The 24,505-nt window shown below is 37.5% G+C and overlaps 1 protein-coding gene across 1 annotated transcript in view; it reads left to right on the top strand.

Moving 5' to 3' along the window:
* The window catches only part of MAP3K4 (mitogen-activated protein kinase kinase kinase 4), a 72,251-nt gene that overhangs the window by 45,027 nt on the left and 2,719 nt on the right, over positions 1 to 24,505 (top strand). The window contains 11 exon segments of the mRNA XM_032184124.1: positions 896 to 1,029; positions 2,842 to 2,920; positions 5,334 to 5,400; positions 6,150 to 6,246; positions 7,141 to 7,257; positions 10,904 to 11,004; positions 12,479 to 12,559; positions 14,028 to 14,219; positions 14,925 to 14,995; positions 17,173 to 17,289; positions 18,651 to 18,810. Coding sequence (XP_032040015.1) covers positions 896 to 1,029; positions 2,842 to 2,920; positions 5,334 to 5,400; positions 6,150 to 6,246; positions 7,141 to 7,257; positions 10,904 to 11,004; positions 12,479 to 12,559; positions 14,028 to 14,219; positions 14,925 to 14,995; positions 17,173 to 17,289; positions 18,651 to 18,810 — 1,216 coding nt within the window.

Genomic DNA, 24,505 nt, shown 5'->3' with positions numbered 1-24,505 from the left:
GTGGAAATAGGAAGAATTCTAGCAGAACGTTTTAAAAATACGAGTTGTGAGAGAAATGTTGTGTGAAAAAGATTGTAAAGGAAGAGATCTATTACGTTCAGACTCCAATTAGCCATCTGAAACTGTAAAAAAAAGCTTTAATAACTTGCTAAATTCAAGTGTAGCCTTGCAGGCTCTGCTACCTGTCTACATTTTAGATGAAATTAGGTATATCATTAGGTATTGAATGTCACTGTGTAACTCATCTTGCTGTTTTTCAATCTAGAGTAGTATAAAACTTAAATTAGAGCCTTTCTTTCAAAGTTTATGGTGGTTCTTTGGTGCAGTGAATATAGGTTTTGAGTGTCTTCCCTACAGTGCTGATGAGAAAATGTCATATTCAGCTGCATTTAGTATGTTTCATTATTTGACTCCTGTGACCTTTGTAAGATTTTGTTTGTTTGTGGTATAGTACACTAACATACTAATAGAGATAGTCTTCTTAAAAACAGCTGTTTTTTTAATGAACACATACAAATCCCTTTTCCCCTAGCTTACTTGAAATATAACGAAAAATAAACACTACTATGAGTTCAATCTCTGAGTATGGAACAAAATATTCATGTGGGATGTTTCTTAAATGCTGTGTAACCTGTTTAACATAAGCATATGCCCATATGCGCACAACAATTACAATATGGCTCAAGTGCTACTTCTCACTATAACACATTTTGTGTCATACTTTTGCATTTCTTTCTATACATATGCTACTGTTTGCATAAAATTACTTTGTTTAAGAAGAGGATGTGATTGTTATCATACTGCAGTTTTGTTACCCTGAAAATATTCCAGTGGGTATGGTGATACTTTTAATCTTGCCATTATTATGTGAAAAGTAATCTTTAATTTCATACAGTACCATAAAGAAGTTGTTCGTCTAATGTCTGGAGAATTCAGGCAGAAAATTGGAGACAAGTACATCAGCTTTGCCAGAAAATGGATGAATTATGTGCTAACAAAATGTGAGAGCGGCCGAGGCACTCGACCCAGGTAACAGCAAACTTGATAATGCCATAGTTGTTTGTGTTACTTCTAAATGCTGTACAGGACTTCTCCTGCTGTGAACAGTGCTTATTTGTTTAGAAGTAGTTCTTAGGAACTATTGCTGCTTCTGTCTCTTGAGTTTTGAAAGTGATTTGAACTGTAAATTCATAAAGCCAAATGAACCCCGCAGCTGCTTTGCAGTTTTCTGCTGAACATCTTGCCTCATGTTAGCTGACAAAAGATGGGAAGAAAAAGTGGAGGTCATTGGACTCAAACAATTCAGAGACTAGATAAGGGGGTCATTAGCTCAGGACAAAAGTAGTATGTGACCAGGAGTCAATAAAAATTGATGAATATGCAACAGTCATTCTCTGAGTATTGCAGAGAGAAAGGAGTGTTGTGCTGGTTGCAGAAATTGTCCATATAGAAACCTTAGCCTCCTGTACGCGTCCTTTCTGTTAGTCTCTTCTGAAAATATGGCACACAGATGAGGAAGAAGTTTCCACTCTGGTGAAAATTCTCCGGATTTATGATTGCGTGTAAATAATAGAATTCAGCCTTTGTATTTATGGATGGTTATTGTTGCAGTCTGAAGTACTCGCGCTTGCAAATAACTCCTTTTCCCAGGTTTATTTCAAAGCCTCTTTTTTAATTTATATGTAACCTCACTTCAGGAAATGAAGAAGTTGAAAAGCAGTATTTTCTGCTTTGAATGGCATGAAACTGTAGTTAGTTTTGTAACTAGAACTACATTATAAATATCAGAATGTGTGTTTCCTCAGTCTGTTGAGACAGTTGTTGGGCCCAGTGGTCTCTCAAATTGTGCTTACAGTCAGTGCTAGGATACTAATGGGAAACTCTATTGCTGGACGCTAGTGGGGAGGGAAAAAAAAAGAGTGTTTACATTATTTTGAGGATGGAAACAGAGAGACTGGGACAATTGCCCAAGAAAAATGGTACCATAGCTTGATTTATTTTGGTGGTTTTGCAGTATTTTGCAGCTGGTATGTCAGAACTTTTATAGAATTCCATTGTATTATAAAATAGACGCCTTATATTGACCTGTGTTAGCAGATTACAACACGACATTGATGTGTTTTTTTTTTTTCCCCCTTAAAGAGTAGTCCTGATCAATCTTTCTTGGAGGTTATTTGTTTTGCTTGCGGAAAGAAGAGGAGGAAAGAGTGGGTAGTCTGAAGCATGTGTGGCTACACTAGTTAGACTGGTGTGATGATTTACTTGCATTTTGTAGATTGCAGCTGCTAATTTTAGTAGGTCTAGAAGGAAACAGTGTTGGTGGATAAGGGGAGGTGGCTAAAGACACATCTCATTCTAGCCAAGTTACTGATTTGTTCTGTTTTACCAGTCTAGGCTCTGAAAACACAGATGCCCAGTTCTTGCTGATCAGATGCTTATGAAATCATCAGTACTCTTTTCATCTTGTTTCACAAATGAGAATTTAGGCAGGGAACATTGTGGTTTGGCTTTGAGTGAATTGATGATACTGTTCCTGAAGATAGTACATACATCAATATTCAGGGGCTGAGAAATAAAGCATGGTCTACTTGCTTTATTTGACAGTGTCCTTGCTAAAATCATGTTTTATCTGCATATAAGTCAGCAAGTTAAATACATTATCTTTTATATATTAATCCATTTTCTTACAAAGATTTTTTTTAAACCTGCAAGAGGAAAAATAAGTAACTGTCATTCAATATTCTATGATGTTGAAATTCTAACTGTGGCTTTAGTTAAAGAGTACCTAATTTTCTTTCTTTTTCTTTCCTTTTTTTTTTTTTTTTCCTTTCTTTGAGATAGGTGGGCAACTCAAGGTTTTGATTTTCTTCAAGCCATTGAACCGGCATTTATTTCAGCTCTCCCAGAAGATGACTTCTTGGTATGGAATAACTTATTCTCGTTGTTTATTCCTAAATATATGTGAAGCTATCAATATCTGTTGTCAGGGTTGTCTTTTATAAAGCGGTGTCTGACTACAGATGGTGTTCTGAACCAATTGCTGTTGCATACAGCTGACGATGAGATTTATTCAATTTATAAAAAATATGAATAGAGTATGCTTATGACCACTAATGCTAGTGTTTTCAAATTGCTGACAGTTTGCTTGTACTGTCTTGGGAGGCAATTCCCAATTTCTTGTGGGAAACTTGCTAGCAGCATTACTGCATAGTTAAAATCTGCTCTTGTCATAATAAATTTCTGAATCTGAAGTCTGAGTCTGTTAGTATCCAAAGTTCACTTATGGTATGAATCCAAAAAAATAAATAAATACAAAAAGCATATTTTCAAATTGTACCAACATGAAACAGACTTTAAAGCATTTCTCTTTTATTTTTACTATAAAAGAAGAGTAGAATACAGCTGTCTTTTTCTGTGCTCTGCCTTACCCTTTTTCCTGTGGAAATAAAATCCTGAAAATTTATTTCTCTGATCTTGATATAGAGATCAGATCTTCTACTACAGAGAAGTGAGAATACATTTGCCACAAATAGCAGAATACATGTGCCAGTGCCTCTAATTTTTATTAATTTCAAGACATGTTATGAAATATCTATCAGATTAGTCTTGGTTAATACAGAAACTCAATAGTTTTGTTTCTTTCTACATATTTTTTGTCAAAAGCTGTCAAGTAAGTTACATTTTTATTCTGTGTTTAAGTTGCTGTGAAAGGGTTGTCTTCTTAAATGACAGGGTTAAGCTTGTGTTTTTAAGACACTAACACTGTAGTTTCAGGAAGTAGCCCCATAGCTTTACTTATCTGATTTGACAGGTTCTAAAATACCTGGTATTTTGAAGAGTGGTATGTGTAAATTTTAGTGATGCTGTCTTGCTATATGTCTCTTCAGTATTTATGGTGAAGCTTCAGAGGACAGAAGCTCAAAAAATTTGATATGGCCTTTGACATTAACTGTTAATTTTGTCCATAAATGGAATTGATCCTTTCTTGTGACCATGAAGGAGTGTTAACAGTCAATCACACGAGTTAGTTTGTTGACTGATTAACTATCTAAAATATCTTAACGCTTCCTCAAATAGTATGTTTTTATGACAGAATTTTCACATGCACAAAGAAGACAATTCAGAGCTAACGTTACCTGAGATAGATTAAAGTTAGACTTTGAACAAGTGAGAGAGAAAAGGAGGAAATAAAAATCTTAACTGCGTTTCTGAACTTTTGCTTTCTTAAAGAGGATTTCAGTTTTGGAGAGCATCACTTAAAGCTCCTCTGGTAATATAATCTGACTCCAGTATAACACCAAGCCACAGCATTTCACCTAGAAATGCCTATGTCAGTCCTAATCTCTTTTTTAAATGACATCAGGTATTATTTAAATAAATGACAGTCTGTATTTAAAGCTCTACATTCAAAGCTGAGATAGATTTGAGCTCAGTCTAGGTTGATAAGATATGCCAATCACAGTTTAAACACCTTTTTTGTTTTGTTTTTCCCAATTTAATCATTATTTTTCAGTTCATCTAGCTTCTAGTTCTACGTCTTCATTAAGTTTTTGATTTTTTTCTGGCAGAAATTTTGACTAGTCTGAATGACTGGTATATATAAGTGGTTTTCATAGCAGCCGTACATAACAACATAATTGTATTTCATTATTGTGAAGACATATTTTATCCCTGGTGTGCTGACAAGTAAATTGAACCAGAACAAGATTTAATAACTTGTCTGAGATTACAAGCACAGTAGATAGTACACCTCATAATTAATCCCAGATTGCCTGAGCCCAAGTTCAGTGATCTATTAAGCATCTTTTCCAGAAAGTTTTACTATGCAGTGCTTCATATTATGCTTACAGATTTTCATCCTGTGGTTCAGGCTGTCATACTCTCACCCATGTTTTTTGTCTGTTTCTTCTTGGGAATCGCAGTTAGGGAAAAGGAGGGAGGAGGGCAGCAGAGGTTGTTGCAACTTTTTTTTTTTTTCCCAGCAAGTTTGATTTTTAATTTTATTAACAATGGATAATTTTAAATTCCACTGGCTTTATATTATGATTTTTTTTTAATGACATGTCATTGTTCACTTCTCATGGTTACTTAATTTTTACAAGGTCAACAGGCATGGCAAAAATAAGACTTTCTACCTTAAAAAAAAAAAAAAAGTCGTCAAAACCCTAGCATGGATTAAAAAACTTAAATTGGTAGATTGGGAGACACGGTGTGCATTTTTTGCAATACTACATATTTAATCAGTGTTATTTTATTACTGTAAGCTTCACCATATAATTATGAACTCTCTTGTAATGTAAAATATCACAACCTTTTCTGTTTGTCTTTTCTAGAGCTTGCAAGCTCTGATGAATGAGTGCATTGGGCATGTTATTGGAAAACCTCACAGTCCAGTTACAGGTTTGTACCTTGGTAAGGCAGTAGTTACTGGCATTGGCTCTGAAGTTTTGCTGCTATTTTTGTATAATTTGGATTGTAAGTTCGTTTTAAAAAGCATAACAAATATTTTTAAGGTTTTCATGATTGTTAATGGGAAACCATGATTGCCTGAGTAAAGTTTAAATAGATGTTAGTTTTACTAAAGAAATTGAAAAGCTATACAGATGCTCTTGGGGCATTTTGTTCTTGAATCCCTTTTTTACCACTTCATTGCATACTGTCATGGGTGCGACATTAGTATGGGTACAACTGTCATATGTTTTTTTTACCCAAATCTTTTTGATCTCTATTTCTGTCTGAGAAACCTAACTGATGCAAAAGGAACATAATACTGCTGTTTGCTTGTTAATATTTATTTTGCAATAAGATAATAAATCATCCTTAAGCTGTGAAGTTGTAATAACAAAGATGTAGTTTTAGCAAAGTAAGTATACATCTTCTAATTGCTGGTTTTTTATTTTCTTTAGAATCTTAATTATTTTATAGATGAGAGTTACATGATACAATAACATGATTAATATTTACATATAATAGCTTTATTTAATATTTAAATAATTAGAGGTATTTCTTAAAGGATAATAAAATTTGTTCAGGTTTACACTTAATTGTGTGAAATAGCAGTTTGTTTTAATTTTGTGTCTTGAAATGCCCTTAGCTGAGTTTTTTCTGACATCTGAGTAAAAGTCTTGCCTTTTTTTTAATGCTTGTAGCTATTCATCGAAACAGCCCACGTCCTGTAAAAGTACCTCGGTGCCATAGTGATCCACCAAACCCTCATCTTATCATCCCCACTCCTGAAGGCTTCAGGTATTAGTCCAGATTTTTAAACTGCTTCCTGGCTATGCTCACTCTTAGTGAGTGGAACACCTTTTTTTTTTTTTTCCCTCTTGGCAGCAAAAAAGCTAGAAAAAAAGAACATCTGAATTTTATAAATGTGCTTTTAAAGACAATATTTCTCTCCCTCACCCTCTTCTCCTTTATTTTACAGTTTTTATTGGTGCATAATTCCCAGCTTTTAAGTCACTTGTATGCCCTTTGTCTTTAGTGAAAACTATGCTAAAGTGTAACAAGTTTTAATTTAGTGAAAACTGCTCATTAGCAAGCCTTATTTTTTCCTTCTTCACTTTGAATCTTTGTGCACATGGCTGGGACAGTGGTTTCTGTAGTCTAGATTTAGGTAAGACTTAAAAATAACAGCATTCCAGAATATGGTGGCATTTCTGCATCACTAACAATATGCTGTGATGAAATTAAAAGGCAAGGGATGTTTTTGTTTCCCTTTGGATGAGTTGACACAGTAATTAATGCAAATAATTAAAAATTGTTATAAAATTTCAAAACATACCTTGCCGTACATCTTTTTACACAGAGGGTCTTATTTTTCAAGAAGAGCAATACAGTCAGAATATACACTGGAATTCAATTTTTTTTTTGAAAGTTGCTTAGCTGTTGGCAGAAATTGGCACTAATCTAAAGATATGGAGGTTTTTATTTTAAGGATGATTATTCTTATAAATATTGACAGTTCCTGAAGCTTCTGAGACATAAAATTATTTCTCAGAAAAGTCTTTATGTATCTGAAAGACTTTTAAAATTGCACCTCAGTGTGCAATCTTCGAAATTTTATTTTTAAACAGAACTTTCATCTCCATTCATTATTATTTTTTGAACTGTTTCCTGAGGTTTTTCTTCTTGCCACAGCACACGGAGTGTCCCTTGTGATGCACGGAACCATTGCAGCGTTACTGTCAGTCGCCCCGCTCCCGTCGGTAGCGACTCAGCTCAACCCAAATCTGTCAGCATTGCAAATGATACCAGGTAGCCTCACTCCATGATGTAGCAGTCTCATTCTCCTTACATCATCCATACAAATGTTTCCACCTACTTGCATTCCAGTAGATCATTTGCACCATGCTTTTCCTTCCCATCATGTATTCCACTGGCTCCTTCATTCATGTTTGACTTGAGCAAAATCTTACATCTTAGAAATAGATGGTTAGACCACTCTCAGAATTAAAATGTACAAACAACATGGTAGATTAAGCATGTGGTTCTGATGTTTTGAGTGAGTAGGTAAGATATAAATATATCTCAATAGCTCAATAAAAATGTCCATGAAACTAACATAAGACAGTCAGTTCCTCGGTATAACCTGACTAAATAATTAGTTTTGATAACTAACACTTGGCACCGAGTTGACTCATATACAGATAAGCCTAAGATGTGGGGTGGGATTTTTTTGTGGGTTTTGTCGTTGGTTGGTTGGCTGTTAGATAACGGTTTTGGTATTGTTATTGTCTCCCATAAATATTTTGAAGCATATGGTGGAAACACACAGGATTAGATAAATAAGATTTCAGGAGTAAATTCCATTTGACAAATAACATTTTCAAGTGCTGCCCTTGCCAGATGGACAGCAGAAGCACATGTTAAGGTGTTCGAGAGGAAAGTGAATTTCATCTTTGTATATAATATCCTTCATGCAAGTCTTCTCTTTTTTTTTTCTTTTTTTTTTATGGTAAGATGCAACTTCCATCCTACAGTAGATGCTAGAGGTACAGCTTGTGAGTCCAGGCCTTTTTTATTGAAAATACGTCCTGAATGTTTGTCATTCAAACTATGTGTTTCTATACTTCATGCTTCCATTTTAAGCCTCTTGTTAAAAAAGACAAAAGTAGACAGTAATCTGCAGCGCTGTATACTTGAAAAGCCCTTTTCAAGAAAGTTAAATTCTAGAGAACTTTCATTGGGAGATTCTGGCAGCTTTATATGCTGACAGGGTAATGATTAATGTTTTTATGATTTTGAAAAACCAAATGCAGAACTTGTTTATTTGATTATGTTTTTACTTTACACAACAAGTGCAGGGGATTTTTGAGTATGTACAGCACTTAGAGCCAAAGTGTTTCCTTCCTTGAAGTTAATTTTAAAGGAGAGAAAGGAGGCAATTTCTTTTATATTCATAGTCTTTGTGGTGATTTTATACCAAATGCAACTGTTAGGCTTATAATTTGACACACCTGAATACAGAGGTATAGTCTTTTAATGGCTTCTGTTTTGTACATCCTATGCAAATTTTGCTTAAGTGTAAAGGTTAGCATTTTGACAGCTTCTTCCAGTTCTAGAAAATAGTCATTCCGAAGAAAAGAAATGAGAATTCTAATTATTAATTGCAGTTCAATACACAGTACTTTCATGGATTGTAATAGGAAAGTTGATGTGAATGCAGGGTTTTAGTTTAACAGGCCTAGGCCTGCTTATCAGACGTGTATTTTTCTTAGACCTCTTAGTTTTCTCTTTGTTCGATGGCTATTAGGAAAATATTCAATGACTTTTTTTTCCACACATTGCCTGGATTTTTAAGTACTGTTGCTTAACCACCTACATTACATAGTTGTTATGGTTTGGTTGGATTCCTTTTTTTTTTTTTTTTTTATAAGAGGATGGTGAATGTAATATGTCTGTAGCAAGTTTCTTCTGTTAATATAGTCAAAAGAAAGTAGCAAACTTTAACACATTGCAGTCCTAATTACAGATTTCATTTATTTGTGCTCCAAAGGAAAAGTGGAATTTGTTGGGTCAAGAAAGTGTTATTTGGCTCTGAATGTAAGAGGTGTGGGGTCCAGAAACTCATTAGACATTTAGGAAATGGTTATAAGCATTAAATATCTATAAAAGTTTGAATGTAGGAACTTGGTAAATCAGTTACACTAGGCAGTGCATGGTGCACAAATGCCACCATAGTTCTATCGAAGTTTTTTCTGAAAAAATAAAAGTTTAATAAAACTGGAAAATAAAATCCAAAGCAGCAATATTTAGTTATTTACATTGAGCTTTCTGATGGTTATAAATTTATGCTATGTTCATACTAGCTACCTATATAAATATTTCATTTTTTATCTAGCTGAGGTTATTATTCATTGTTTTATATTTATCCAGGGTCAGAGCAGAAATTTAGCAAGTCTCCTTCTCTTTTACTCTATTTCTTTGCCAAATAGCATGCAGACAATCTTTATGGACACAGGCAATAAAAAAAGATTTGGGTGGCTAAGATGGGATCGAAATGGATTTTAGGCAACTAGATTCAAAGATACAATACTTAGGCTTTTCTGTTCCGTTACTAACTCATTCTAAAGGCATTTGTTTTCACTAGGTGCTTTTGAGCTCTTTGTGCATCTAGAATTTTTGTTCTGTATCTCCTTAGTATAACTTCAGCCTTCTTGCTGATTAAAAACTCTGCTTTTCCTGAGGAACACCAAAATTTTTCACTAGTTCAGTTCCTTCTCAAACATAAAAAGTCTAGCTGACAGTTGCAGGGAGTGAAAAGCAGTCATCATATGGAGAATATTCACATGGGAATAGGATGTCCTGGGCTTAGAAAAAAAAAAAAAAAAAAACAAAAAACTGTTTTCAAGGTTTTATTATGATTTATTTATTTATTTATTTATTTTTCTTTAAACAATCACGAAAACATCTTTAGGTGTAGGGAAGTGTTCTGTGTGCACTGTTTGTGATCCCAAGTATCTGTCATCTTTTTATAGTTTTTAAATGCCAGTGAAGGGTTTAGTGATGTTCCCCATTTTCCAGTAATGTTTAACTCATACATCTAAAACATTAGGAGGTGTTAGTCACGGCTTTTCCCCACCATGCTTTAAGAAATGAAAGGGAGCCAAAAGGCACTTAGTGCAGAAAGACATTTGTGAAGGATTTATAGCTGTAAAACCTGGTTGGCTTGAACAGTGTCTTGGTAGCTGGAAAAAGGTGCCTGAAGACTTTAAGCTTTAAGACTCATTTCTCTCACTACTGTTTGCCTTTCTGTTCAGCATGCACGTTCATCTGGGTCTTATTCTGAGTCATCTAATTGTACTCTGCTTTCAGGAGAAGGTAGGGCCTGGGCTACTACTAGGAGCACAAGCAATCAAGCTGCTATCACTTAACGCTGTACTTCTTCCTGTCTGCTGAGCTGTGTCTCTTCCTAGTATTTTTGACATAGTGACTATGGGCTGTGACTTTGTACTCGTTATTCACTAGAAGCATATGAATTCAGTTAGCGCCCTTCGTCTGATTGTGTGCCTCAAGTTATCACCAAGCTGAATCACTTTGGATTTTGTATCCAACCCTGGCACCAGCCGCGTCCTGCAGCAGCTAGGTTATCTGTGTGTTACGGATCAGTAGTATGGATTCTGTTGGGATGGACAACAGCAGTTTCAAGTTGTTAATGCTTTAAAAGCTTATTTTTTCATATATAGGGTGACACAGCTAAAATTATGTAAGAAGTCTTCATTTGGGGAAAAAAATTGCTTATGAGGGGTTTTCAGTTTGCCTCTCAGCATCCGTTTTTCTTTCATGTTCTTTTCATGGTTCATGTCCTAGGCTTCATAGTTTTGCGAACTGCAGTTAAATTGTCATTGGTAATAATTTAGTGCAATGCTAATTTAATTGGTACAATGGCTCTATTTAACAGGGGTTCCAGTGTCCCTGAAAATGATCGACTGGCTTCAATAGCAGCTGAGTTGCAGTTCAGATCCCTTAGTCGTCACTCCAGTCCCACTGAAGAGCGAGAAGGTGATTGTCACAATGTTAGATTGTGATCTGGATATGCTGGTGATTTTTGTCATTAACATATTTGTATGTTACCAGTTCTTACCCTTTCCATTTTTTTTCACCTCTTCCATTTAAACATATTAGACTTCTAACTTTCAGACTTACTTTGTTCATAGCAAGTTCTTCTGTTTTCAGACATACCCACTACTCTCTTGCCTTCCATGTTGTTTCTGAATTGTAACTGAAGGAATTTCCTGGTGTCTTACTAAGTTACACTATTCAAAGCTAAACAAGTTCCATGGTTGCTGATTCATATATCCCATTAGATAGTAAATTTCTAATTGTTGTTATTGAGGTATTAATTGGACCCATCAGGACAGTGAAAAGGTTCCTGTCCAATTCTTTCACTACCACTGCAGTATTCATGTTACAGATGCTTGCTGCTATTTGAATCCAGGAAGAAAGGTCATGGTGGGTGACTTTGTCCTGACCAAGTCTCCTCCTTCAGGTTTACTCAATCCTTGTACGTGTGGTATTTATTACAATAAATACCTTGAAACTTTTATCTTGGAAAGTCACATACCTTGATTACAGAATCACAGACTGGCTGAGGTTGGCAGGAACCTCTGGAGGTCATCTGGTCCAACCCCCCCGCAAAAGCAGGGCCACCTAGAGCAGGTTACCCAGGGACATGTCCATGTGGCTTTTGATCAGACCCCAAAACCTCTTTGGAAAACCTGTGCCACCTGCCCAGCACAGAAATGCTTCCCGTTGTTCAGAGGGGACCTCCTGTGTTCCAGGTTGTGCCCATTGCCTCTTATCTTGTCACTGGGCTCCACTGAAAAGAGCCTGGCTCCATGTATTTTACAGCCTCCCTTCAGTTATTTTTACATATGTTAAGATCCCCATGACCCTCCTCTTCTAACACACTGTGTTCTTTGCAATTTAGAATGAAGTATGGAATCGCAAACAAAACAGAGTGATACTGTGGTCATTCTGCAAAATGAAGCAGGTTTCTACAAACATATGTCTTAGAAACGTACACTAGGAAGTGTGTTTTGCTTCATTTTGTTTAGTTTTAAGATGTTGAAAATATTGTTTGTCACATACTTAGTCATTTTTTAATGTATACGTATGAACAAGAAACTGGCTTAGATTGGAACGATACAGGTCTTTTTCTCAGGCAACTTAGAAGTTTGCTTTCCTACTGACCTGTATCCTGCATTTTATTCTGAGTGTTCTGACTTGAAGTGCTTCCACAGGTGTGGAAGGAGATATCTCTTGGCATATAAATTAAATCCTATTTTAGAATAGCATTCATAATCTGTTTTCTAAGGAGAAATCATTTATAAATTCAAGACCGTATATTGCTGTGGTTGCATTACATACTTGTAGGGTGTCCTGGTATGTAAGATCTCAGCTTCTGCTGAATATAATTGCATAATCTTTAATATGAGATAAAGCAACTTTTATGCTAAAAGTATTATTTCTACAGAACCATCATATCCAAAAGGAGATACTATTGGCTCATCCCGGCGGAGTTGGGAGCTCAGAACTTTAATCAACCAGACCAAAGGTAGGCTTCTAGGAGCCACTATAATTTGACATTTCTTAAACTAGCGCTGTATTAAAAGACTGAATCTTAATGCTGATTGGAAAAGGTTTTCACAGCTTTATTTTTAGAAAGGGGGAAAAAAAACTGCTTGCAGATAGGAGATACTGCTAGCAAAATTGCAATGTGCACCATCTGATGTGGGAGTAATTAAACTTCATAATTTTTTTTTCTGTTCAAGTCACCTAAAGATGTGAGTAGTGTTGTCCTACCATTGCAAAATGTGTGCAGTTATTGGTATAGGACTTGCAGAAGTTTCCTATTCTGATTGTGTGACTGTAGGAAGCACTTCCTAAGATTTCTCCTCAATATGGGGTTTTCTTGTTTTGGGTGATCCTACTCCGTTTCCCAAATTCAAGGCTCTTATGGGCCTCTCACATCTGTCCTGCTGCTTATTTTCATGAAACTTAAAGTAACTTGATTACTTCTGAGACTCCTATATTGTATTGTATGTGCAGATATATACACAACTTATGTGCGTATCTTACGGCAAGCTAGAACCTCATGAAACATTATAAAAAAGTTGTCTTTCACATAAAAAGTTGATCTATCGGTGATGTGACTCAGGATGTGAACTCACTCACTCAATGATGTTCCTCACAATGATGAGAACACAGGAAAAACTTCTGAAATCTAGAAGAATTATTGTTTGTTTGGAGCATAAATACTGAAGAAATTGAGTTTGTTTAATCTGGAAGGAAAAGATGAATTAGGGACAAACAGAAAATTTGTAGAAGTCTGCTGCAAAGGGAACTGGAATAAGTGGAATACTATCCACTGTGAATAAGACAAGGACTAAAAACTGCTGGGAGTCAGATTTAGTATAGATGAAGTGATATTAATTATAGGCAGTAGAATGTATCATTTGGGGGTATTTCACTGTCTCCATCTTTTGACGGCCATTAGAAGAAGGTTAAACTACTGTCTCTCAAGAGTGACAGATGTGTAATTTTTCTTCTTTACAGTTTTCTTCTAGCCTCACTGACAAGGATTCAGTTCCGTGATTACATTTTAAAGCTGGAGTTATGTAAATACCTGGAATCTTTGAAATAAGAGAAATTTCTTATAAAGAGAGTAAAAACTTAACTGCCCTTGGCAACTCCTAATGGCTCTGACATATTTCCACTATCTATCTGTGGTTAATTACAGGTCAAATATGAAAAAAAAAAAATCGATGTTTTTCATACTTTTTACTATCTTGGATCAATTAAGAGATGAGTAGAAAATTACCAGGATTCTCATTTTCCTTTAGTTTTCTTTAGTTTCATATGTGATTGCTAAAATGCTTTATTCGTTTGCTGTGTCTTAAATTTGACTCACAAAATAGTTGTCGTCTCAGTCGAGTCACTTGATGTGATATCAAAAGGTAACGAAATAAAATATACAAACAATATTTCTCAATCAAGGAAATTGTTCATTGCTCTTCTTTTAGATACTGTTTCAAAGCAAGCACCAATTGAAGCTGTTCAAAAGTCTGTTCAGTTGTTTGAAGAAAGGAGATACAGGGAGATGAGGAGGAAGAACATCATTGGCCAAGTTTGTGACACGCCAAAATCGTATGATAATGTCATGCATGTAGGTTTGAGAAAAGTGACTTTCAAGTGGCAGAGAGGAAACAAAATCGGTAAGTTTGTTACACATTCATTTGTAAGGCTAAAATACCAAGATTATTTTTTGAAGGAAATCTAAGAGTATATTTTGAAATCTTGCATCCTTGTATAGGTAATACCAGCTTTACTGAAATCAGGATGTTGAAATACAAAATACAATGGCAGCTAGGATGTCCTTCATGTAGAACTTCAGTGAAGTTTTCACTGGTCAAATAGTAAGAAACAAAGGAGTAAAAGGATTTGGTTAGGATGATTGCTTGTGTATGATCCTGCAATGCCTCTGCATGTTCAACCCTATAAAAGGTTCGAGTTCTGCTCTTGAAAGAACCACAAATGTGAATGGAAACGAGCACAAACTTTGGGATTTGTTTTACTCACCAATGATGTTGTTGCTTCCCACATACAACTGTTATTTCCTCTCTGCTTCAGGATTTGTGGGAAAATCCTCATATTGCTCATACTCATCCTCATACTCATGAGGATTTTTCTTTCAGGTTAACCTGTTAAGTTTGCTAGAGTGAAAACATGACACTAAATTCAGGGCTGTAAATGTTTTATTAGGTGTTACAGGTTAAAAGGTACTTGACGTTATTAAATGAAAATACACACAAATAAAGTTGTCAAGGGGAGCTTTCAGTGATGTGTCTACTTACTATGGTTGACGTATATGTCACTTACTGAATGTAGGGTAATTATTTTTTCTTATTTTAACTCTGCAGGTGAAGGCCAATATGGGAAGGTCTATACCTGTATCAGTGTTGACACTGGAGAGCTGATGGCTATGAAAGAAGTGAGTGCTTACTATATGAGAATCATTGCTGCCCTTGCTTTTTTTCCAAACCACATACAGATGAGTTGTTGGGCATTAAGGTTTTCTGAACATAGTTGTTAGCTAGCTCAAAAAGGATGGGAAGACAAATTGTTTCTTCATGTAGCCACAACTGCTAATTATCACTTGTTCTTCCTCAAATTGTTTAAGCTTTTTCTTTCAGTTTAAAAGTTTCAATGTAGAAGTATGTAAAATGGATACTGGGTAATCTCACAAGGATATTGAATGGGTACTTGCTTAGTATGTGTGAACGCCTGTGAAGAGATCTTAAACTATTCTGGAGTTTTCTGATTAGAAAAACGGTACACAAATTGTCTTACTTTACAGTATTTCATCTCACATTTAATTCTCTTTTTCCTCATTTCGTAGAGAAAAAGATAGGAAGTGCCACATCAGATGTTTTTCAGCCTCTGTAGTTTAAGTGAGCTTGGTTGAGTCACGAAACTGTTGACTAACCTGGTCGGTACAGAAAACCTAATTTTCTGTATAGAAATGAGTAAAGCTGTGTAGGTGTAGAGATCCTTTTTTCCTTACAACACATTGGTTTTTAAAATATTTGTACTGTTTAATTTTACTGCATTTCCACATCTTACTACCAGGATCATCAAGCGTTCACAACAGTCACTGTGCCACCCATTTGATGCTAGAGCAGTTATATTTTGATGAGGTAGTTCCTCCACATACGTAATATGTATATGAGCTCACAGAAGCATGGAAAAGCAAGGCTGGGATTGTGCTTAACTTCTTGTACAATAGTCATTCGCTGACTAAGTAATACCAACATTCAAAAGTTTTTTTCTAGCTGCTGCCAAAGTAACATTTTTCCCACTATTTGTAGATCTCCGTGTCTGGAATTCGAAGTTGCCTTCTAGATGCAGGTGCTTTTTGCAGATTAGCATGTGTGCGCTCTCATTAGGGGGATTTTATAAATAGATGTAAGTTAAATGGACCCTGTTTGACAGATACTTCCTTAGTAGGCTAAATACACAATACGCTGTAGTACTTTTCAACTTGCTGTAAGTATTCCACCAAGAAACACTTTTTTGTCCCCATTGTGGGCTTAAATGCAAACTGCAACTTCCAAGAAAAAGCTCTTCAGGGTTTCCTTAGGGGTATCTTAAGAGAAGGTTTTTTCATTTGTTTTTCAACTGGTTGAAAATATTGAAAACATTTCCCCATCTTCTGGGATTTCTTCAAGACTTTGCTGTCTTAACCACAGTGTCACCAATATCTCTACAAATGATAGTGAAAAAGGTTTACTACAAATGTACGGTAGTGCAACTTTGGAGTGTTAGGAGGTATGTAAAATAATGTCATTGATCACCTTTTTTGTTTTTTATAATCTCCATGTATTTAATTTTATCACTGTTTGAGTACAACTGATATACTGGAATTGTACAGAACAAAACAATCATAACACCGTAGCAAAAAAAAAAGGTGAAATATGTGCATTTATTTCTCTAGCAGTTGTCCTGTACTCAATTAATGAAATTTCTGCTTTCTACCAGAATAGTAAAAATAACATCCCCCATAATTAACTGAGCGTTTTGCTTATCTTTGTCTGAATGGAAACCTTAAATCAGTTTTCCAAAGATTGTTTTTTTTTTTTCCTCCAAGAAAAACCCATCACAGCATGTTGTAGGAGAACTAATGAAAGCCTCTTCTTTTAATCAAAACCTCCGTGATCATATGTTTGTAAAGAAAACCCTCAAAGAAAATCCCTTAGTCTCATTTGATGAAATACCTGTCAATTAGTCTTTCTTGAATGACAGCTGTCATTCATGTTATTTTCAGATCCTCTTGTATTGCATCTACCTACCAGGTATAAGCTAGAAGGCAGGCTCCAAAAAGATACATGTATATGTGTCCACATCTGTGATGTTTAAGTAACAGTATTTTCACGTTATCAAGTTTATAAATCATCATGTGTGTATGATTTTCCAAAAACAATTTGGGGTTCTTTTTTGGTTAGTTTTGGGGGTGAAGGCGTAGAATTCTGTAACTTTTCGTGTGATGATACTGTTTCAAAAAGAAGAAAAAAAAAAAAGGTTTTACCTGCTTTTTTTTTTTGTCTTTGTTGTTGTTCCTTAGCAATTTGAAACTTAATAGCAGCAAAATAACGAAAATTTTTCTTGTAGATAAGATTTCAACCTAATGATCACAAAACCATCAAGGAAACAGCTGATGAACTGAAGATTTTTGAAGGCATCAAACACCCTAATCTGGTTCGGTATTTTGGCGTGGAGCTCCATAGGGTAAGCAAACATCACTTCCTGGGAGGTTGTGTGTAGGGTTGGGAGAGAATTCTGAGAAGCTTTGGATCATTGGTGGTTTCACTTCAGAACGCTCTCGTGTAACTTAATTGTCTGGATATTTCTGTGAATTACAAGTCTTTTTTCCTACGAGTGTTGAGACCTCTCTAAAACACAGTTTGCAGAAATGTGTTGAAACTGGTACATAAACAGAGAAGGTTCACAGTAAGTGAATTGAGTAATGCTGGAGCTATCGTGTGCTGCAACTCTGTTTGACTGCTCCAAATGCAAAGATGTTGTACTTACTGATAATTTTTGTATGCAGATACAGACTAGACAGCCTGTCTAAAACTCTTCAGTGTTAGCAGCAGAGTTTTCTTGCTTGAGCAGCAGAACTAACGAAGCCTGGTTGTCTTACAGAGTGGGATCCCACAGCTGTGTGCAGAGATACCTGACTTTCTCTTACTCTCATTTCCATATGCCCTTCCTCCCCAGCTCCCTCAAGTCTCAGGTCCTTCCTGTATCTCTCTACCTGTTCCCTGGGAGGAAACAGGATGCTGGGTACCTAGCTGGAAAGTGGTGTGTGCTCTTGACTGACTTGATCAGTATGAATGTGTTGATTCGCTTACCCTCTGCTGTTTTGGAAGGGGACAAAGGCTGCTTTCTGCCTGCATTTCTTTACTCGGGGACACGACTTTGGGTGTCTGTGCCACTGGGTCATTGGTTTCTCAGGCTAGTTCTAAAAGTTCAGTGTCTGCCATCTTTTGTATTAAATCTGGCTGCAATTGGCTGAAACTTCCAAAATGGGCTTGGAGAGAGAGAAAGAAAGGGAACAAGAACCAAAGTTTTCCTTGAAATGAGTTAGAGTTGGCATGCTTGTTTGAGGCACAGGCAACAACAAAAAAAACTTGCCTTCCCCAAGCAATCAGCATGTGATAGTGCAGGAACTGGGAAACGGTGGGGGGGAAATCTCTTTTTAACTTGCTAAATATGCAAAGCCTCTTTTAGTATTTCCGCTTTATCTACATAGATTTCCCAAGTGCTGTTTGGTAGATTCCAAAGTAACATATATTACACCACCAAATACTGTCATTTGCATATAAAGGATACTGTCGTTTGCATAAAGGATACGGATAGACATGTGAAAGAGATTTTCCATCGCTGTGCAATAGAATATTAGGATGAAGCATGCCTAAGAGAATAGAGGTCTGAAGAGATGATTAACTAGATATTCTGTGGTAAAAGGTACCTCCTCTAGAACTTGCTCTTTCACAAACAGTGAAAGATGGAAGGAAAACTTTGTCCTAATTCAGTGTTAAAATTTTTTTTAACACCAATGAAATCCGGTTTGGTTCCCACAACAGGAAGAAATGTACATCTTCATGGAGTACTGTGATGAGGGCACTCTGGAGGAAGTGTCAAAACTGGGCCTTCAGGAGCATGTCATTAGGCTCTACTCAAAGCAAATCACGATTGCTATCAATGTACTACATGAACATGGTATTGTTCATCGAGACATTAAAGGTAACGTTAACCAAAAAGGTAATGTTGTTGTTTCAGTGTTGTAGATGAGGGTGTGGGGCAGGGATGGGGGATGTTTTTCAGATTAAGCACACATTATCTATACAACAGTTGAGTATAAAATCTTTCACACCTTTTTCAATTTTCAATTTACAAGTTGTCAGCTAGTTAAACGCTCCTTTTTAACTGCAGAACATAAAAATGTTCACAGATGGCATTGCAAACTCATAAGTTGTGCCCATGATTTATATAGCTCTTGTAGAGGTTGTTAGGATTGTTGGGGGTTCATCCAAACTCAAATTTTGGTCCTTGTATTTCTAGCACTAACACTGAATTATGTAATAATGTTTTTCTCATCTGTGCAAGAAGCAATGGCGTTTCCTTGGGAGCTGACAGGCAGTGTACTGTGCTAGAGTGCTGCAGCAGAACTTTTCCTTATGATTCCCATTTTGCGGAAGAGTTTTAGGCTTTCAGACAAATGTTTGCGTACACATAGCAATAAAAGTCTTGGTAAAAGGAGTTAAATAGATACGGTAAAACTACTTACCAGTGTTCTGTTTTTTTTGCCATACATTTATCTACTCATGCCTGGCTCTCAGCTTTTGCTTACAAAATGAGCAAACTGGAACTGCAGTAACTGAAGGGTGGTTGCTTTTGGCATTTGCTTAAGGCACACGGTGTCAGTCTGCATTTCACATTCATTTTTCTTTTCCTGCGCCTACCAAGAACATCCTCCATGTCTAGTTGTCTTGTTTGTGTTTTGTTTTTTTTTTAATCTGACATATTTTGCTCATCTATGGCAGAAACTTAACAGTTGGTAGGGGAAACAATGCACACTATGCCCCACTCATTTTATGCTCATTTTATGACAAGGCAGTGCAACCCAACGATGCTGGGTTTCTATGTCCCTCTTGCTCACAGGGTTTTGAATCATCGCAGCAGTGTAGGAGGTTCCCAGTTGCTCTTGGTCCTTTGGCCTCGTGCTTCTCATTTGGGAAAAGAACTATCTACGATCCAGAGGCCTCCCACCCAGGTAGGCCACTCTTGAGTCAGTTTTGGCTTTTTTTTTTTTCCTAGAAAACACTTTCCCTCACTCCCGTTGCCCAGCAGTCTTGCCTTCTCTGGTTCTCCTTCCTGACCAAAGGTTTCTTTCCAGTTGTGGATTTCCCTCCGTGCTTTTCACAGTGCCTTCCTTGCCCTTTACGCGATCATTCCATATCCAGGTTCTGCTTAGCTGGATTGCACTCTCCTGGAAGCTCGCGATCAAAATCCAAGGCTGACTGATAGGGATTTCTTTTGTGCTGCTCCATGTCATTGCTGATTTCTGGATATGTTTCTGAATAGGTCTTCCTCTCATCAGAGAAGTGCACAGAAGAGCTGTTTAACAGGACTGTAATGCTGCGTTATCTGAGGACATTTCTGTCACAACAGGTTCCTCATACCAAATGCTGGGGTAGTCCTTGGGAGTAATAACAGCTACAGACAGGGTAGCTGCAGACACATCTGTGTACAGACCTTCCCTAAACTTAATGACAGAATTTAGACAGACTGCGGAGAGGGTGTTTTTGTAAAGGATGCCTGATGTTACATTGCATGTCTCTTGCTCTCTGTCTCTTTTTGTGCTCAGGTTGAATCCCCAAGTTCTCAGGCTAACAGCAGTAAAGAAAACTCTGTTTTTACTTTTAGCATAATGCTGGATTTTCTCTTACATACTCAAGTGCTCTTATTTTTCTGATAGGGGAGAATGACGAAATGTCATTCAGACTGTGTTAAAACTGCTTTTCTAGGGGAATCTCACTGACAGATCATACCAGATCTCTCATAGCCAGTTTACCAAAAATCAGTATGGATCTGTTTTGTTCAGCATCAGATAACCAACCAATTCTTAAGAGTAATTGTTTATAGCTGTATCCTGCAGTTGGCATTTGCAAGCACCTTGCACTCAAAACTTAGGTCACTTGGTTAGTAGTGTCCACAGGTGCCACCATTGTCCTCCTGGCGCTGTTGTGGCATCCAGTTTTGCAGGTGTAAAAGCTGTAACAAGACACAGCTGCTGGGAATCCTTCTTCAACCTGTGGTTGCAAGAGAAAGCTAAGAGTAGCATTGGTTACAGTTGACTGCACTGCTTTTAGTTGGCCTGCATCCATGTATTAAGTAGCTGGTGGAGAATGTAGCAGGCAATCAAGTCTTTTTTGGATACTTTTTAAAAAAAAACAACTCTATCTTGCCTATTATATTTTAACTCCTCTGGCTAAAACCAGATCTCTCAGTTATGACAACTTCTCTTTTTGCAAGAAAGCTGTCTGCTGAATAATGGAGAAAGATGAAATATTTAATGCTGAAGAGAACCTCAGGACATCTCTGGTTGAGTACTCTGCTCAAAGCAGGGCCAAGCTCAATGTCAGATCCAATGTCAAATTAGATCAGACTGCTCAGGACCTTGTCTATTTGAGTTATGCTTATCTCCAGGGATGGAACATTCCCTCTTCCCTGCGCCCCTCTGCTGTTCCCATTGTGAAAATCTTTTCCTGATACTTCCCTGGAATTTGCAAGCATTGCTATTTGTGTCCATTGCCCTGGATCCTTTCAGTGTGTGTCTTTGAAGAAAATTCTGTTTCCATCTTCATGATATGGTTACGCAGTTGAAAACAGCAATAAATTTCACCCCAGCCTCCTCTTCAAGCTAAACAACCCCACCTCTCAGCTCCTCTTTGCGCATCCCATGTAGCAGCCCTCTGACCATCTTGATGCCCCGGGGCTGGGCTTGCTGCATCAACATCTGTCTTGTACCGGGGAGCCCCAAAGCAATACACATCGCTCCAAGTGTGGTCTCAAAAGTGCTGAATTGAGAAGAATTAATCGCTAAGGTCACGCCTGGTGCTTTCTCTTTGGGAGAGCAGCGCATATTATTGAAGAGTGCATTGGGCCTGAACCAATTTGGTTCTTGAATGAATTTGGCTGTTGCAGTGCTTAAGTACTGAGGAGTGGCTACGAGCTGCCCCTGTTTGTGGAGTTGTGCCACACTCATTGTGGGGATTTTGGTTCTGCTCCGAGGACTCCCAGTACTGAGAGCAGCATCTCTGGAATGTCCCTCTAGTGTCAGTTTGCCCTGGGGTTAGCATAGGGCTGTCTTGGCACAGAGGTACTGTGCCCTAAACTTGAGTTTAAACACTTTGGGTCATAGCAGTTGTTCTCTCTAGCAAGAGTACCATTTCTGGTATTTGCTCTCTGTTTGCAGTCTGCCCAAAAGGTCTTGTGGTGTAAATGGCAGCAGTATTTTGCTACCTTTTGCCCTCCACCAAGTACATCCTGTAGGGCTGCTTTCAATACCGAACGTGGAGGAAAGAAGGCACCGATTGGGGGTGCTGTGCCTTTTTGTTGTTTTAGCCATGGTCTCTGGTTTTATTTCTCTTATTAACCATGCAGATATGGTAGGAATTTTGTTACGTTTCCAATCACACTAACTGTCAAGGCTAAAAAGGATCGTGCATCCTCAAAGTACTGTTCTTCTCTTTCCCTTTCTCTTACTCAGGTCCTGCTGGATTCTGTGGAATTTCCTTCTAATAAGGAGACCTTTTCTAAAAACTCCTGCTAGAGCTTGGTCTTGTTCTCTAAAACACAGGTGAATGGCTTACCAAACAGAGGCTCCAGCAGACAATACATCAGTGGAAGCCTCATTCAGCTGACAGAAAATGCCAGCAACACGTCTTCAAGTTCTGGCTCTTTCTTTTTGGTGAAAGTTTGAAATTTAGGTTCATTACTTCACTGCATTTGACAGTCCTGGGTGTTCTTTGCAGGAGAAGAATTCACGGGAGCTTTCACAGAAAACTTTATGCTAAGAATTGTCATTACCTTTTTTTTTTTTTGTAGGAGGACAGATTTGGACTGAAAGGCCTTACAAGTTGGTTCTAAACTGCATTAAACCAAGTTATCTCAATAACTTTAGATTCAGTCAGAACAAAAGACCTTGGATATTAGCTCAGTCCCTTTCCATGCGCTTCAGTAGCTTCAGAAGCTACTCTGTAGCCTTTCGTGAAATTTTCAAGCAACTTGCTTTCTTGGGGAACCAGAACCTAAGTTTCCAAAACCATCCTTGTAAAATATTTGCTAGTGATGCCTCTTTTTCCTATGCTCTTTGGGGCTAAGTGTACCTACTTGCTATATGTTAAGTAATTGCTTGAAAATCATCCAAAAAAGACAAGTTATGGGCAGTTGTTTGAAAGAAAAAGCTGCTAGTACCTATAAATGTCAGTCATCTACTGCAGTGCTTATATATTTAGTGTCCCATTGAGATGCCTTCTTGTACTGCTTTGGTGTGATGACGGATCAAGGAGCTGATGGATCGTCTAAGTGTGTGTTACATGCACCTGTGATTGCAGGGTCCAGGTTGACTCTGGAAATCTGTGTCCCTGGCTGGGTTCTGTGGTTTGCCAGCAGAACAAATTCTGATCTTGAGAATGCCAGGACTGGAAAATGTGCAGACACAATGTCTAGAAGAGTTGTATTTACTGAAAGTTAATTCTCCTTCCAGAACTTCTAAAAGGCTTATGGTAACCAAAGGTTGGAGTTTATTGCTGTTAGTGATTTCTCTCCTCCCTGTAGTGCAGTTATGTGTAACACCTCTCGGACTACATACACTTCGCTTCTGTTATCAAGCATTCTCATAGCTGAAAGGGAAGTCCTTTGAGAACTGGGTAGTTTTGGCATCATTGACCTGCACTGCCTTTATTGACTTGAGCTTTTTAAGGACTCTGTTTTCTGTAAATATCTTGGAGGTGCCCAGCCAAGCTAACTGGAAAAAGTCATTAATTAAGAGAACATAATAGAAAGGAGGAACAGCCAACAATTCCTGCACTGACCCATGTTGAAGGTGGAATAAAAGTGAGAAACTTCTTTTGAAAGGTTATATTCAAAGGAGCCATTTTTTAAAGAATCTTTTATGTGACATGGGAAAATGCTGTGTGTAATGAAGTCCTCGCGTTTGCCTACTCACAGAGTACGCAGGCAGTTTTGCTCTGTGCATAGCATTCATCCTGCTGTAAGAGAAATCACAGCGCAAGCTGCATCTCTGCCAGGTGACTTGCAACCTACTTGTGGTCTCACTGCGGCACTTGCAGGACCCAGGATTTGGCCTGACCTGCACAGTGAGCTCCTGCTCTGTTTTCTGTTGCCTGTGTTTTGGCAGAATGTTGAACGAAAGGAGGCCACTGGCTGTCAAAACCGCTTGGCTTATTTTGCAGTGTTGTGTAGAGCAGGTAACTTGAAGCCTGCTGCAGGTTTCCCTCAGAGAATTTCAGCTGTGCTAGGGGAATTTTTTCTGGTGCAAGCTGGCAGTAGAGCCGGATACTGTAATGGTAGCCCTCCTCCAGAAATTATTCTGGAAGTAGAGCTAAATAGGAGTGAGTATTTGGTGGGATATGTAATAAACAAATGCTGTAAGCTCAGCTTTTACGTCTGCTGTGATGACCTAGCTGTATTGTATCACCTGTCTTGACCCAGCAGAACAGAAAAGATGGATACTGGGAGGTATGCATCAATGGCCTCTGCCACAAAGCTCCTTAAGGACGTGTTTTTTTTGCAGTGCAACACTCACAGGGATAAGCACTGGAATTCATATATTTCTGGAGGAGTTTTCTCATAACGAGCACATGTGAAAAGCTGATGAGTTTGCCTGCCACAGTGCTTTGTGCTTTGAACA

This window comes from Aythya fuligula, chromosome 3 (genome assembly GCF_009819795.1).
Source record: "Aythya fuligula isolate bAytFul2 chromosome 3, bAytFul2.pri, whole genome shotgun sequence".
NCBI classification, from domain to species: domain Eukaryota; kingdom Metazoa; phylum Chordata; class Aves; order Anseriformes; family Anatidae; genus Aythya; species Aythya fuligula.
Note: the sequence above shows the minus strand (reverse complement) of the source record. Positions and strands in the feature narration are given on the sequence as shown.